Here is an 18,046-nt window from a genome sequence, read left to right as displayed (position 1 = left end):
TCTGGGAAGAAGGCAAGCCGGCAGAGACTGTGTAATGCTCCGGGCAATGTTCTGCTGGGAAACCTTGGGTCCTGTATGTGGATTTTACTTTGACACGTACCACCTACCGAATTATTGTTGCAGACCAAGACCACCTATTTATGGCAACTGTATATCCTAATGGCAGTGGCTTCTTTCAGCAGGATAATGTGCCCTGCCACACTGCAAAAATTGTTCAGGAATAGTTTGAGGAACATGACAAAGGGTTTTAGGTGTTTACTTGGCTTCAAATTCCCTAGATCTCAAGCCAATCGAGCATTTGTGGAATATTCTGGAAAAAAAAGTCAAATCCATAGAAGCCCCACCTCGCAACCTTACGGGACTTAAAGGATCTTCTGCTAATGTCTTGGTGCCAGATACCACAGGACATCTTCAGAGGTTTTGCGGAGTCCATGCCTCGACTGGTCAGAGTTTTTTTGGCGATACCAAGGGAACCTACACAATATTATGCACCTTATATTACACCTCCATAAATCAGGGCATAGAACTCCCAAATTCTAATAAATTTTAATTGACACTTGTAGAATATACAGAACACTCTGGTGGGGGCCAGAAGCCAAAATAGCCAAGAGATACAGAGACCAGACAGGGAATCAAACAGAAATGTGATATATGAGAAAGTGACCCAGACAATACCAGTTATAACATGTCTGAGACTATACCTTTTTACCGTTTGAGTATAATCAGCAGGTGTCCCTAAAATTAAATAGTAAAGATAGAACCAAAAGCCACACTAATCAATGACCGAAATAAGCAGCACACCATGGCAAATTCTTTTTGTGCCTAAACTGCACATGAAAAATATAAAGGTATATAAAAAAACAGTTAGAACAGAGTGAGAGTACCCTAAAGGTCCTCTTACACTACTCGACGCGAGCCGTGTAAACGAGCGCCGATCTACGAGAGGGCTCGTTAATCGGCGCTAGTTTGCTCTTTTCACAAGGAGCTATGTATGGGGCCGAGTTCTCATTCACACGAGCGTGAATCTCGTCCGTGTGCTGTGCGTTGAAACAATGCACAGCACACGGCTCCATTGATTTCAAAGGGGCTATTCACACATGCGTGAGTTTTCATGCAGCAAGTGTCCGTTGTGTGAAACTCACTGCATGTCCTGTATTGCTGCGTTTTCACGCACTTAGCCACCCATTGAAGTCAATCGGTGCGTGAAAACCACAGACATGTGCATCTGTGTACTGTCCGTGTTTTACGCATCAATTGAAAAAAAATGTGTTTTCGAGTGCGTGAAAAACACATACCACTCACACTGACCGATGCAGATGCATGCACACTGACAGATTTACATGCGTTATTTACTCGCGTTAATCTGTCACGCTCGTGTGAATGTAGCCTTAGTATTGTTAGTGCATGTTAACAGCGTTCAGAATGGTAAATACAATTTCAGAATGTTAGAAAAGTTTTGTTTTAAATTTATGTTTACTTTATGTACCTGAGACTAAAAATGTGTATTAAAGAGGCTCTGTCACCACATTAGGGTATGTTCACATGCAGTACCAAATTACGTCTGAAATTACGGAGCTGTTTTCAGGCGAAAACAGCTCCTGAATTTCAGACGTTTTTGCAAGTACTCACGTTTTTCCTGGTGTCCATTACGGACATAATTGGAGCTGTTTTTCAATGGAGTCAATGAAAAACTGCTCCAAAAACAACCCAAGAAGTGTCCTGCACTTCTTTGACGCGGGCGTATTTTTACGCGCCGTCTTTTGAAAGCGACGCGTAAAATTACACCTCGTCTGAACAGAACATCGTAGACGTAATGCAGACGTCTTTTCATGTGTAATTCAAAGCATAAAACGCCTGAATTATGTCTTCAAATAGGTCGTGTGAACATACCCTTATAAGTGCCCTATCTCCTACATTAGGAGATGGGCGCTGTAATGTAGGTGACAGCGGTGCTTTTTATTTAGAAAAACTATTTTTACCACGTTAGGAGCGATTTTAGCTTTATGCTAATGACTTTCTTAATTCCCAACTGGGCGTGTTTTTACTTTAGACCAAGTGGGCGTTGTACAGAGGAGTGTATGACTCTGACCAATCAGCGTCATGCACTTCTCCCCATTCATTTAGTCAGCGCATAGTGACACTGCGTTGTTCACTATGTGCTGTCTTATACTGACATATTAACGTTACTGAAATGTTTAGACCGTGACTAGACATTCCTTCCAGCCAGGACGGGATGTCTATTCACAATCCCGACACTTCTGTAACGTTTCTGTGGTACTTACAGCAGAGCAAGCGTAATCTCGAGAGATCACGCTGTAAATGACAGGTTACAGGGAGATTACGCTTGCTCTGCTGTAAGTACCAAAGAAATGTTGACGAAGTATCGGGATTGTGAATGGACATCCCGTCCTGGCTGGAAGGAATGTCTATTCACTGTCTAAACACTTCAGTAACGTAAATATGTCAGTAAAAGACAGCACATAGCGAACAATGCAGTGTCACTATGCGCTGACTAAATTAATGGGAAGAAGGAAAATTACCGTAACTGAATGTTATGGCATATTGCCTTCAATGTTGCTACCATGGCAACCTATTGTTCTGTCAAAATTATTCTGCCAAACAAAATGTAACAAAATATTAATTTAAAGAGGCTCTGTCACCACATTATAAGTGGCCTATCTTCTACATTTGGCGAAGTAATGTAGATAACAACACTGGTTTTTATTTTGAAAAACTATCAATTTTGACCAAGTTTTGACCTATTTTAGAATTATGCTAATGACTTTCTTAATGCCCAACTGGGCGTTTTTTAGCTTTTGACCAAGTGGGCGTTGTAAAGAGAAAAGTATGACGCTGACCAATCAGCGTCATACACTTCCCTCCATTCATGTACTCAGCACATAGTGATCTTGCGAGATCTCGATGTTCTGTCACTTACTCACACATTAACGTTACTGAAGTGTCTTGATAGTTAATAGACATCACTACCAGCCAGGACGCGAAGTCTATTCACAATCCCGACACTTCGGTAACGTTTGTGTGGGACTTAACGACAGCAAGCGTGATCTCGCGAGATCACGCTGTAAATGAAAGCACAGCGTGATCTCTATGTGCTGTGTGAGTTAACCTTTTTCATGATACCTTCGGTTGCCGTGAATTATTTTTTTTCAGCAATCCTCTTGTTGACTTTTTGTCTTACAATTAACGGCTGTGTGTCCTCTAGTAATTGTTTATATTTTCACTGTGATTGTTCTAAATAACATCGTCATTGTCAATTAAGGTTTAGCATACTAACATTTTTTTTAAATAGGGATTCAATACAATAATGTAAATGACAGCTTACAGCGAGATCACGCTTGCTGTGCTGTAAGTCCCACACAAACATTACCGAAGTGTCGGGATTGTGAATAGACTTCGCGTCCTGGCTGGTAGTGATGTCTATTAACTCTCAAGACACTTCAGTAACGTTAATGTGTGAGTAAGTGACAGAACACCGAGATCTCGCAAGATCACTATGTGCTGAGTACATGAATGGAGAGAAGTGTATGACGCTGATTGGTCAGCGTCATACATTTCTCTTTACAACGCCCACTTGGTCAAAAGCTAAAATACGCCAAATTGGGCATTAAGAAAGTCATTAGCATAAATCTAAAATAGGTCATAACTTGGTCAAAATTGATCGTTTTTCTAAATAAAAAAAACCAAAACTAAATTGGTAACATGAACCAAATTCGCATAACTTGAAGTACATGTAAACTTATGTGGAGAGTATATATGTAGCTTTCTGATTCTGATATAATACAGCAAAGACAACCGTTAAATGTTATTTTATTTCTTTGTATTGGCTTATTATGTTACCCCTGTTCCCCATCCATTCCTTTCTGTACCCTTATCCCTCTCCCCTCCTTATTATGTCTCAAAAATGTAAACAAATAAAAAATTTACAAAAAAAAAACCACTGCTGTAATCTACATTACAGCGCCGATCACATTATGAAGAAGATAGGGCACTTATAATCTGGTGACAGAGCCTCTTTAAAAAAAAAAAATTGTTCTCCCGGACATATGGAAAATAATACATCAAAAAAATTAATACAGATACAACTCTGCACTGTCCTGCCTCACCTGTATCCCTTGTTACATGACAAGGTAGCAGTGGTGATGTTGGAGAACCCCTTTAATGTGCAGAACTCAACCAAATGGTTAACCTGGCTCCTACTCTAGAATGAGATATACGGCTTTGTTACCTGAATAATAACGCATGGTTTATCTCTTCAATTTCTTGTTTCATGGAAACCCTACATGAGATCTTCCCATCCCCACACTTCACAGTAATTGTCCCTCCTGTCCAGTGCTCAGCGGTGTTATTGAATGTATCAGGCAGTGCTCTTAATTCACACTCTCTGTGTAAACGCTCGGCTTCGGTCATTTTAATTATATTGGTTGTCAGAGAGGCCGAACTGAAAGTCTAATTATACAACCGAGGCAAGCAGACAAATAACTCTACTCATCTGCTATTACTGTAGTGTACAGTAAGAGCTGAAGCCACGTCTGATTTTTTTTTTTTTGCAAGTTTAAGCATTTTCAAGATGTCTAGTATTATATATGTGGCTGATATTTTTACAGTATTTACTGTTCGCACTATAGTATTATATGAATCCTTTATACATCGTTCATGGATCTTGCAGAATGAGTTAGGTCATCTGATTCTATGTTACTATTGCACATTGTGTAGCCATTTTGTAGATATAAAGGTGTTGTACTTGTATTTTTCTCAGCTCTGATTCATAATTCAGGCGAAGATTAGGAATTACATGGGGTTGTCAGTCCGCTTATAGAAACTAATATGTCTGAGTTTACTAAGGCGTTGAAGACCTTGTCCGAGACTTTCTTTTTGTATGCGGGACCAATTTAGAGGGGGGTTAAAACTACATAAAATGTTTTAAAACATACTTACCTTCCCCTGAGATTATGTCCATGGTGATGTGATGATGTTACCTGCGCCATTTAGTTTCTGTGTGATCGGTTGTCAGTAGTCCTTACCATTCTATTTGTACACCCATCAACCAGGGAAAATTCTGTCTTAGGACTGAGAGTACTTATTTTTTGTAGTGTGTATGTCGGCTCTGTTCACACTAGCATTTGACTATATGCCAGAACTATTTTCAGACAGACACCTCCATCAGGTTTAACCGGGTCTGTCAGGTTTCAATTGCTGGGGATTCCATAAAAATACCCAATGTCCTTGGGAAACCTGAATGAATCCCATTAATCCTAGTGTGAACAGAACTATGTATAGATTATAATTTTTGGGGACATTTATACATTTTTAAATGGCATCTACTTTTGCTGTATTCAATCTGTGAATCACTAGATAATCCGTACCCTGAGATAGGCCTCACATATTTACGTATATTTCAATCCCAAATTTCACGACATTTTAAGCCACGCCCCATTTAATCTGGGAACGCCCCGAGCATGACCAGAAACACCCCTTTTTAAGTCACACTAGCCCCAACCCTTTTAGATGCAGTCTCCCGGACAGTCCTGTACAATTAAGTATGGCATCAAAATGCTATACATTTAGGTACGGTATTAATATATTATTTTCTATAATAGTACAAAGGATTATAAACTGCTAATATTTAATGTCATGTGGGAAACCTCCGGCATTCATTTGCATTCTAGATTCCACTGTTTAATTACAGCTAGTCATCGATTTGTGTATTTGCTCCTTTGTCTAAGTGGATTTTCGTCTACAGCCAAGCAGTGTGACTATGGTGTTCATTAAACCTCTGAGATTTTAATTCAGAAAGAGCCTTCTTTATGGGATATTGACTTGGAAGCAGTAATAAGGCAGCGCTTCTCTCTGTACTCCATAGAGATGCTGGCAGGTTCTCTCTGCCTTGTCAGCTTTGCAGATTTGTGTTGCCTTCTGTATCAAAAAGGACATTACTGACTTAATCAGAGGCAGACGACTACCCTGAGGTCAGTCGTAGCTTCTCTGGAGATAAAAAGGAAAAGTTAATTTGGCAAATATGAGGCTTAAAAAAGTTTTATTGTATGAAAGAGATGGGCTGCTCTTTTCTCCACTCTGTAATAGGGCTGGATTGGACAAAACACTAGACGTTCCTTGCAAAAATGGCAAGGGATAACTAGTCCCTGACCCTTGACATTGAGAATTTGGTCCTCTGACAGTTGCATGGTGTTCATTACATCAACTGGCTTTGAAACTTGGATCCCTAGTATAAAGCAATTTTTAGTGGAAAGAAAATAGACTAATCTAATCCAACCCAATAAATATTAGTCAGTGGGAGATCAGGTTGTGAGGAGACAGAACATATTACAGGCAGCCTAGGTTCTCAACCTGTGGTACGTGTACCCTGTGGGTAAATGCCATGTCTCTACGGGGTTGTCACACTTTGGTCATGTTGTGCTTTTATTATTTACAGCACCGTGTATGAATGTCTCCGGGGGGTACTTTGATATCATTTATTTAAGTAGCTGGTACTTGGCTTTGAATCTTTGAGAAACACATAACGTTAAACCCCTAGATCTCGATGCAAAATCTGTAGCAGCGCCCCAGCTACCGTGTGCCATTAATAATTCTTGTCTTTTCTTAGTTAGTGTATAGCTCTGGACCGATTTCTAGCTTTTTTGCTGCCTGAGGCGGAAAATGAAATGGCGCCCCCCCAAGCTGTTCTACATCACCAGCAGCCCCAAAAAATTATACCGCCCATCGTCTGGCTGCAGTTAATCCCTATTTTAGGCCTTAATGACCAAGCTATTTTTTTAATGTTTTCCCATCGTCTCATTCAAAGAGCTATAATTTTTTAATTTTTTTCTCGACATAGCTGTATGAGGTCTTATTTTTTTGCGGGGCAAGTTGTATGTTTTAATATCACCATTTTGGGGTACATAGAATTTATTGATTACCTTTTATTAACTTTTTGTTTGGGGGGGGGATAGATAAAAACCAGCAATTTTGCCACACTTTTTTTCATCCTATATTTACGCCGTTTACCGTGTAGTATAAATAACACAATAGCTTTATTCAGTGGGTTGTTACGATTGCAACGATACCAAATTTATATAGATTTTGTATGTTTTACTACTTTTACATAGTAAAAACACTTTTCTTTCATAATTTGTTTTTGCGTCTCCATATTTGAAGAGCCGTAACTTTTTTATTTTTCCGCCGATGCAACTGTTTTTGTTTTTGTGGGACGACTTGTAGTTTTTATTGGTAGCATTTTTTTTAAGGCGGGATTCACAGAAAATAGTAATTTTTGCATTGTTTTTTATTTTATTTTTTACAGCGTTCACCATGCGGGCTAATCTAGAACCTTTATAGTTGTGGTCGTTACTGATGCGGCGATACCAAATATGTGTAACTTTTTTGCTTTTTTTTTTTAATTATTATTATAATAATAATAAAGCATTTTGTAAGGGGGAAAAATTGTGTTTTTCATTTATATTTTTTCTTAAACATTTTTTTTTTCACTAGTTTTATTAGGCCCCCGACTTTCATAGAAGACACCGACACTCTGCGATCACATGCAGGGTGCCGGTGGGGTGAGAGAGTGAGCTCCCTCTCTCTCTCCAAAACCGCTCCGGTACTGCGCTCGCTTTTGAGCGCCGCATCTGAGGGGTTAAACGGATGAGATCGATACTGATATCAATCTCACCCGTTAGATCAGGGATGCTCCCCGCCCTCAGCTACTGAAAGTAGCTGAGAGCAGGGAGATTTAACGGCTCCCTGCTCTATTTATTTATTCCGATGCATCACCGTAAAAAGGCTATTGCATCGGAATAAAGTACGTTAGAGGCCACCGTGAAAACACTAATGGGCGGTCACTAACGGGTTAATACAGTGACTAAATTACCGTTTAGAGGCAGAATAAACATTTACATTAAGTGACTCAACATCCGGTCCAGATCTTTATGATGACATCTCCCGGCCACAGCGCATTTCTGCAGTTTTCTGCTCAGCTGTCTTTAGCTTCTCACTTTTCAAACATTCCTGCACCTATAAATGAAGATACAATACTTATAGTGCCACACACTACGCCCCTAAATATAATAGCGCCATACACTGCACTGCTAATTATAATAACACTGTCCCTGATTATAGTAGCACCATAAACTGGGTCCCATACATACATACATACATACATACATACACACACACGCACACACGCACACACACACACACACACACACACACACACACACACACACACACACACAGTGCCCCCTGCACATAGTGCTCCAAATATAGCCCCACCCCCTGCAGATAGTGCTCCACATATAGCCCCCACCCCTGTAGATAGTTCACCACATATAGCCCCCACATACAGCCCCACCGTGTAGATCAGTGGTTCCCAACCGGGGTGCCGCGAGAGCCGTCCAGGGTTGCCGCGGCACTCAGCTCATCCACTGCAGAAAACGTGATGCAACTCGCGAACGTCTGTTACGAGTACCGCCCACCGCTTCCCACTAGAAACCTGACGGAGGGAGAGGAGCCGTTAACGTTGTGCAGGGTAAGTATTTTTTTTATTTACTTTGTTAGCAGTTGTGTGAGAAATGGAGCCAGAATACCGGAAGTTGTAGTCCTCTCCTCTTATACCTACTCTCTGTAATGTCCTCTGATATCCCATAATAACAGCCTGGACATGCTGGTAGTTGTAGTTCTCTCCTCTTATACCTCCTCTCTGTAATGTCCTCTGATATCCCATAATAACAGCCTGGACATGCTGGTAGTTATAGTCCTCTCCTCTTATACCGCCTCTCTGTAATGTCCTCTGATATCCCATAATAACAGCCTGGATATGCTGGTAGTTGTAGTTCTCTCCTCTTATACCTCCTCCTGTAAACTTTCTCTATCACATAACATCCTGGACATGCTGGGAGTTGTAATTCTCTCCTCTTATATCTCCTCCCTGTAATGTCCATTGATATCACACAATAGCCTGGACATGCTGGGAGTTGTTGTTCTTATACCTCCTTATTTATTCCTTCCCCAGGAGTAAGCACACTTTCCCTCTGTGATGGTCACTTTACTAGAGGGGCAGATGGTCATTTTATGGGGGGGGGGGGCTGAGGCTGATGGTGGCTTTACTGGAGTGGGCTGATGGTCATTTTATGTGGGGTGGGGCTGAGGCTGATGGTCACTTTACTGGAGGGGGCTTATGGTCTCTTTACTGAGGGGTCATACTGTGAGTGGGGGGCTGATGGTAATTTTACTGTGAGTTGGCGGCTGGTGGTCATTTTACTGTGAGTGGGGGGCTGATGGTCATTTTACTGTGAGTGGGGGGCTGATGGTCATTTTACTGTGAGTTGGGGGCTGATGGTCATTTTACTGTGAGTTGGGGGGCTGATGCTCATTTTACTGTGAGTTGGGGGCTGACGGTCATTTTACTGTGAGTGGGGGGCTGATGGTCATTACTGTGAGTGGGGGGCTGATGGTATTCGAGTGGTTTCCGCCTCTGACCTCCCAGTGAAATTAATAGGAGGCAGAAAAAACCTGCAGCGCTCAGTTGGTGCTTTTTTGTTTGCGGTTTTCGCATTCGCTTCAACGGCTTAAAAAAAATGTGGGCAAAAAACACAGCAAAAAAAAAAAAGTCAAACAACGCTGTCAATTCAAAATCTGCTTCAAAATTCTTAAATGAATTTGGAGGCAGATTTTTCATTTCTGTGTTACAAAAAAAACGCTTTGTGAACATACCCTAAGAGTGTAGTGCTTGTTTTTAGCCATTTTTTGTCGTTTTGTAAACAATTTTTGTTAGGGGTGCCCTGAAATTTTTTTTTTTCCTGGGGTGCCTCGAGCCTGAAAAGGTTGGGAAACTCTGGTGTAGATAGTGCTCCACATATAGTTCCCACCCCTTGTAGATGGGGCTCCACATATAGCCCCCACATACAGACCCCCTGTAGATAGTGCTCCTCATATAGCTCCCACCCCCAAGAGATAGCACTCCACATATAGTCCTCTGCAGATAGTGCTCCTCTTATAGCTCCACATATAGCCCTACATCCTGTAGATAGTGCTGTACATATAGCCCCCCTTTAGATAGTACTCCTCATATAGCCCCACATACAGCCCTACTCCCTTGTAGATAGTGCTTCACATAGATCCCCACTGTAGATAGTGCTCCTCATATAGCCCCCACATACAGCCCTACCCCCTGTAGATGGTGCTGCACATATAGCCCCCTTGTAGATAGTACTCCTCATATAGCCACCACATACAGCCCTACCCCCTGTAGCTAGTGCTTCACATATAGCCCCCTGTAGATAGTGCTGCACATACAGCCCTACCCCCATTAGATAGTGCTGCACATATAGCCCCCTGTAGATAGTGCTCCTCATACAGCCCCCACATACAACACTACCCCCTGTAGATAGTGCTGCACATATAGCCCACACTGTAGATAGTGCTGCACATATAGCCCCCACCCCTGTAGATAGTGCTCCACATAAAGCCCCCACATACAGCCCCCCTGTAGATAGTGCTCTACATATAGCCTCCACATATAGCCCCCACCCCATGTAGATAGTGCTCCACATATAGCCCCCTGTAGATAGTGCTGCTCATATAGCCCCCACATGCAGCCCTACACCCCTGTAGATAGTGCTCCACATATAGCCCCCTGTAGATTGTGCTGCTCATATATCCCCCACATACAGCCCTACCCCACTGTAGGTAGTGCCGCACATATAGCCCCCCATTAGCTAGTACTCCTCATATAGCCCCTACATACAGCCCTACCCCCTGTAGATAGTGCTGCACATATAGTCCCCCATTAGCTAGTACTCCTCATATAGCCCCTACATACAGCCCTACCCCCTGTAGATAGGGCTGCACATATAGCCCCCCTGTAGATAGTGCTGCACATATAGCCCCCCCCACATACAGCCCTACCCCCTGTATATGGTGCTCCACATATAGCCCCCACCCCATGTAGATAGTGCTCCACATATGGTCTCCACCTCCTGTAGATCATGCTCCACATAAAGCCCCCACATACAGCCCCCCTGTAGATAGTGCTCCACATATAGCCCCCACCCCATGTAGATAGTGCTCCACATATAGCCCCCCTGTAGATAGTGCTGCTCATATAGCCCCCACATACAGCCCTACCCTCTCTGTAGATAGTGCTCCACATATATCCCACTGTAGATAGTGCTCCTCATATAGCCCCCACATACAGCCCTACCCCCGTAGATGGTGCTGCACATACAGCCCCCCTGTAGATAGTGCTCCTCATATAGCCACCACATATAGCCCCCCTGTAGATAGTGCTCCTCATATAGCCCCCATATATAGCCCTACCCCCTCTAGATAGTGCTGCACATATAGCCCCCCCCTGTCGATAGTGCTGGACATATAGCCCCCCACATACAGCCCTACCGCCCTGTAGATAGTGCTGCACATATAGCTCCTCACACTTTTAGCAACAAAAAAAACCTTTACATACTCACCTAAACCTGTTCTCGTGCCGTATTCTTGCAATGCAGGTCTGCTGGAGCTGAACGACGCTGCGCTGAGTGGCAGGACAAGTCATTCTGCCTGGCCAATCATCGACTTTCGATGTTGCATCACGCCGCTTGCGTAGTCAAAAGGCGCTGAGTGGCAGGGCACAGAACGTGTCCCGCCATTCAGTGCTTATGCATGTAATTGTATCTGAGTCCTAAAGATGCAGGTACAATTAGTGGAAGAGGGGGTGGCGGTGGCTGATTTCAGTCGGGCCACCGCCCCCTCAGAGAGGCAGCGGGGCACCGCCAGAGGCAAGATTCTCATCTTGCCTCATGGACGGTGCAGCCCTGCTCTTGACTATAATATAGGGTGCAACTCTGGACCAGTGCATAGGAAAAACAAAAAGGAGATTTGCTACCATTTACTTAAATCAATCCTCTCCTGAATTAAATAGGCGGAAGTTCTACACCTTAACAAATTATTAAGGCCTGTTCACATCAGCGTTGCCCTTCCGTTGAGGGGTTCCATCTGAGGTTTCTGTCTGGTTAATCCCTCAACGGAAAGGCAAACTGAAATCTTAGCTTCCGTTTCCCTCACCATTGAACTCAATGGTGACGGAAACCTAGCTAGTGGTTTTCATTTGTCACCATTGTGACAGGGTTCCATTGTTTTTGACAGAATCAATATATATATTCCAACAATATATGAATACATTTGTCAAATGTGTGCTTTCATAAATCCCCATTTGAGTTAATTAATATATCGTTCTATGTGTATCTGTCATGACTTCCCCGTCTTTTTATTCCGATTGTAAATGTATTCATCTTGTGGAGGTACTCTGCACGATAATATTTGTAGAAAATTAATTCTACAAGGTAGTGCACATCAAGCCTTTTTACTTTACAAGGCAGCATAGCGGTCCCTGCTGGGAGGCTGATCACTGTGTTTTACTAGTCTTTTATTTTATCACAACCTCACTTATCCTCCCTTAGGCATAGTCCTAGACTACCAGCATCATTCTCATCCATGATCTCCCAATCTACTAAATAATACAGCCTGTCATAAAACCTAATGCTCACGTTAATTATCCTTTATTTGTCTGCCCTTGTGAGTAATTAAAATCAATTTCTAGAAAACTCTATTTCCTGAGGCCTGTTCTTTCCCACAGTGTCCTGGCTTGTGGTTTTCAACTTCTAAACTAAAGACATAACCAATTATTTTCTGTGTGAAAGCTTTGTTTTTGAGAACTTCTGACATTTACTATTCCTCCCAATAACTTACAGTGATAAGACCATAGCAGATTTATAATGCTCCTGACAAATCATAGTAGATGCTGCACTAAGCAAATCATAGTAGATGCTGGCCATAGGGATATGTTATTTTTTTTTCTTGCACAATGGCCATGTCTCCAACTTTTGCTGTGTTTTCCTCAGGTAAATGAGCTCTTTCGTGGTGAAAAGGGCTTATAGGGCAACAACATTAAACATCAGTCTTCTGTCTATGTCTGACCATTCTAACAGCAACAATCTTATGCTTTTACTTCTACACAAGTATCAGAGGTTGTGATGGCAATATGACCAGCAAGTTAGCACAATCAAACTGTTCCCTATAAGGCCCCATTCACATCACGTTATTGCCCTATGTTCATTTTGTACGTCGGTAAAGCTCCCAATGTACACAATAAAAGTGTTCAAAGGGCTCTATTATCCCGACGGAGACCAAAAGAGAGTTCTTTTGGTGTCTGTCGGGCTTGTATACTTTTTTTTTCTTTCTTTAGGATGGAATGGCATACTAGGCTACGCTATTCCATCCTAAAGGGATCCCACAAAAATACTTATACCGCACGGTATTCTTTTTTGTTTTTACCATTGGATCCTTTGGGTGATGGATGTCACTGTTTGGCATCCATCACAGGTATATGTTAAACATATACCTCGGAGAGCTCCTGACATCCCTGTCCATATATGGACAGGGATGTCAGGGGCTTCTCCAAACCCGGAATTCCCGGCCAGAGCGTTGCCGATGCTTTGACCATGGTCTGCGGCTTTGCAAGCTTCTGATGTCACTGTCCAAGTATGGACAGTGACGTCAAGAACAGTGCCGGAGTCCCCAGGCCAAGTTCTAGGTGATGCCCTGCCTGGGGACTCCGTCGCTAGGGAAGCTCCTGTAGTTATTGTCCCTATATCTACTCTAGTATATGCTCTGCCCTGGAACTCCCGACATATACCTCCGACAGAAGGCCAAAAAGTGATGTGAATGTGGCCTAACAACGAATCTGTTCCACTTCACTTAATTGAAATTGTAGCCTGGCTCAGGGTCCATTTACATATTGCTTTTAAGGTGCAGTTAGAACCGCGTTGAAAAACTGCACACATTTTTACCGCAATTTAGTGCATTTTTCTATGTGGGTGCAGTTTTTACCCAAGTGCATTTAAAAATGCACCAAGTCGTGGATAGAATTCATGCTGTTTTCGGATGCTGTTTTTCTATGCGGTTCTAAGCGCACCACAACCACAACGTATGATTGGACCCTTGGAAAGATATTTTTAATCTGATTGCTTGTTGTTGGCAGCTGGTCCACTTTTTCGCTGTACTTGCAGGTCTGAACAAATCTAAGTAAGATCTACGAGCTGGCTCCAAATGTTAGGAGCCAGCATTGACACTCTATATGGTCATGTCTGCACTGTAACCAGGAATGTAAGAGCCTAGCCTTACTCCAGTATTCAGAATTGAGCACCCCTTAAAAGTTAGGGTCCTTTTACTTTGTGTTGACTGACGCTGTACGTCAGAGCTATACGTCGAGAGCCGGTGGCATACGTCACTCATAGACTTCCATTATAAAAAAAAATACCTATACTGTAAGGTATACATTTGTTACTGGATGTCTCTGTATGAATAGCACAGTCAACTAGGCTATTCCATAAAGCTGAGAAAAGGTATATGGACGCATACGGGGCCGACAGATGCCAAGAGAACACTCTTTTGCCATTTTTCAGATAACTGGGGCCCTATATACATGTTTGACATATATTCCGGGAGCTTCCCTGGCGCATATGCTGAATGGACACTGCAGTGTGAATGGAGACTAACAGTAGTGCACATTTCTCCCTTCTAGTAGTAAAACTTATGTCCCACACTCTACCTCCCTGGGGTGGGTTGACCGTTCACAATATTGAGCCTCTGTTGTACTTTTGGTCTGGTTAGAAGATCTTTATCAAAGGATGAGTCTTTATGATTATGATAAATTCAGTGATCTTTTAGATATGTAAAACATATATTTTAGCCAGTGTGATCATCAACAAAAAGCAGTTAAAGGAGTTTTGCCATAATCATTTTTTTATCACCTATCCACAGGATTGGTGATAAATATCTGATCGGTGGGGGTCCAACCGCTTGGACCCCCACCAAATCAGAACGCGCTTACTTTGCTGTTTCTGGGATCCCCATAGGAATGGAGCGGTAGTGCGCATGATCGACCACTGCTCCATTCATTTCTATGTGGCAAATTAATTAAGAACAAATGAAGAACCAAGCAAGCGCAGTACTGCAAATGGCCAAGCAAGCGCAGTACCACTTCATTCATATGGGGCTCCCAAGATGGCAAGGTAAACCCATTCTTGTGATCGGTGGGTGTCCCAATGGTCAGACACCTACCGATCAGATATTTCTCACCTATCCTGTGGATAGGTGATAAATATTGATCTGATCATGGGAAAACCCCTTTAATGCTTGTACTTTGTAAATGAACACACATGTATTTTAGAATTTAACATTGTAGTATTGTTTGTTTTTCTCTTAGAACTGACCAGTTGGGTATGTTTGGGAAAAAGGAGTTTGACCTTCTGGCTCCTTATGTTGACAGCTTTAGCCTTATGACCTACGACTATTCAAACCCTCATAGGTGAGTGTTGAAATATAAAAAGACATTTATAATAAATAAAATGCGTAACATGTAAATGTATCACATCTGTAACTTAGAAATGTAAAAAATTACTAAAGAAATTCCTGGACTTACAGTGCATTTGGAAAGTCTTCAGACCCTTTTGCTTTTTTCACATTTTGTTATGTTGAGGCCTTGTGCTAAAAACTATTTAAAAAAAATATCCCCATCATTCTACACTCAATACCTCATAATGACAAAATGAAAACAGAATTTTAGAAATTTTTGCAAATTTATTCAAAATGAAAAACTCAAATTTGGCATGGACATAAGTATTCTGACCCTTTGCTATGACACTTGAAATTTAGCTCTCGGGCCTCCCATTTCTCTGGACCTACACCTGTGATAAATGTATTTAATTGGACATGATTTGGAAAGACAAACTCCTGTGTATATAAGGTCTCACAGCTGGCAATGCATATCAGAACAAAAACCAAGCCGTGAGGAGAATGAACTGCCTATAGAGCTCAGAGACAGGATTGTGCGGAGCCACAGATCTGAAGAAGGGTACAAAAAAATTTCTGCTGCATTAAAAGTTTCCAAGAGTACAGTGGCCTCCATAGTTCTTACAGGGAAGAAGTTTGGAACAACCAGGACTCTTCCTAGAGCTGGCCGCCCCACGAAATTAAGTAATCGGGGGAGAAGGGCCTTGATAAGAGAGGTGACCAATAACCCAATGGTCAATCTGGCTGAGCTCCAAAGATCCTGTGTGCAGATGGTAGAAAGTTCCAGAAGGTCAGCCATCACTGCAGCACTCCACCAATCTGGGCTTTGTGGCAGAGTGGCCAGAAAGAAGACTCTCCTCAGTAAAAGACGCTTGAAAGCCCACCTGGAGTTTGCAAAAAATGCACCTAAAGGACTCTCAGACTGTGAGAAACAAGATTCTGTGGTCTGATAAAAACCAAGATTCAACTTTTTGGCCTCAATTCTAAGCGCCATGTCTGGGGGAAACCAGGCGTTGCTCATCACCTCTCCAATACCATCCCTACAGTGAAGCATGATGGTGGCAGCATCATGCTGTGGGGGAGTTTTTTAGCTGCTGGGACAGGGAGACTGGTCAGGGTTGAGTGAAAGATGAATAGAGCAAAGTACAGTGATAATCTTAATGAAAACCTGATCCAGAGGGCTCTGGACCTCAGACTGGGCCGAGGGTTCACATTCCAACAAGACAATGACCCTAGGCATACAGCCAAGAAAACACAGGAGTGGCTTAGGGACAACTCTGAATGTCCTTGAGTGACCTAGCCAGAGCCCTGACTTTAACCCAATTGAACATCTCTGTAGAGACCTGAAAATGTCTGTCCACCGACGGTCCCCATCCAACCTGACCGAGCTTGAGAGGATCCGCAGAGAAGGATGGCAGAAACACCCCATATCCAGGGGTGCAAACCTTGTGACATCATACCCAAGAAGACTAGAGGCTGTTATCACTGCCAAAAGTGCTTCAACTAAGTACTAAGGTTCTGAATACTATTGTCAATGCAATATTTTAATTTTTCCTTTTCAATAAATTGTCAAAGATTACTAGCATTCTGTCTTCACTTTGCCAATATGGGGTATTGAGTGCAGAATGATAGGAAAAACTTGAAATTTTATTTTAGCGAAAGGCCTCAACATAACAAAATGTAAAAGAATTGAAAGGGTCTGAAGATTTTCTGAAAGCATTGTGCAAACTATATAGGCAACCAGGTGCAACTAAGGAAACTTATACTGGATTGTCTTCGAGGAAGTACTGTGTGTATGGCATCTGTAATTTTTAGTAACCACATTTTTTAGTCTGCCTGTGCAATCCATCAAAACTTGAACTCCAAAAGCCAAATGGTGCTCCTTCCCTTCTGAGCCCCGCCGTGTGTCTAAAAAATAGTTTGACCCCATTTGGGGTATTGCCATAATCTGGAGAAATTACTTTTCAAATGTTGGGGTGCTTTTTATCCATTATTTCTTGGAAATAATGTAGATTTTTTTTATTTTTTTTCACTGCCTAATTCATACAGCAAAAGACCTGTGGGATCCAAATGCTCACTATACTAATCAATAATTTCCTTGAGGGCTATAGTTTGCCAAATGGTGTTTCCTCTGTTTTGGTACCAGAAGACCTTTTCAAACCTGACATAGTGCCTAATATATATTCTGATAAAAAGGAGGCCCCAAAATCCTCTAGCTGCTCCTTTGCTTCTGAGGCCGGTGCTTCGGTCCTTTAGCACACTAGGGCCACATGTGGGATATTTCTAAAAACTGCAGAATCTTTGCAATAAATATTGAGTTAAGTTTCTCTGGTAAAACAGAAAATGGGTTAAAATGACATTTTGGCCCAAAAAAATTACATTTGTAAATTTAACCTTCAATTTGCTTTAATACCAGTGAAAAACCTAAAGGGTTAAGAAACCTTCAAAATTCTGTTTTGAATACTTTCAGGGGTGCAGTTTTTAAAATGGGAAAATTATGGGGAATTTCTAATATATAGGCCCATCAAAGCCACTTCAGAACTGAACTGGTCCTTAAAAAAAAAAAATTGGTTTTGGAAATGTTCTTGAAAATATGAGAAATTGCTGCTAAAGTTTCTAAGCCTTGTAACGACCTAGAAAAATGAAAGGACTTTAAAAAAACGATGCTAACATAAAGTAGACATAC

The 18,046-nt window shown here is 42.0% G+C and overlaps 1 protein-coding gene across 2 annotated transcripts in view; it reads left to right on the top strand.

Annotated features, from left to right (window-relative positions):
- The window catches only part of CHID1 (chitinase domain containing 1), a 266,132-nt gene that overhangs the window by 98,026 nt on the left and 150,060 nt on the right, over positions 1-18,046 (top strand). For both annotated transcript variants that reach the window (XM_075836955.1, XM_075836956.1), the window contains exon 9: positions 15,275-15,376. In XM_075836955.1, coding sequence (XP_075693070.1) covers positions 15,275-15,376 — 102 coding nt within the window. The remainder of the gene's footprint in view (positions 1-15,274; positions 15,377-18,046) is intronic.

This window comes from Rhinoderma darwinii, chromosome 9 (genome assembly GCF_050947455.1).
Source record: "Rhinoderma darwinii isolate aRhiDar2 chromosome 9, aRhiDar2.hap1, whole genome shotgun sequence".
Taxonomy (NCBI): Eukaryota; Metazoa; Chordata; class Amphibia; order Anura; family Rhinodermatidae; genus Rhinoderma; species Rhinoderma darwinii.
This window is presented reverse-complemented; position numbering and strand designations above follow the sequence as displayed.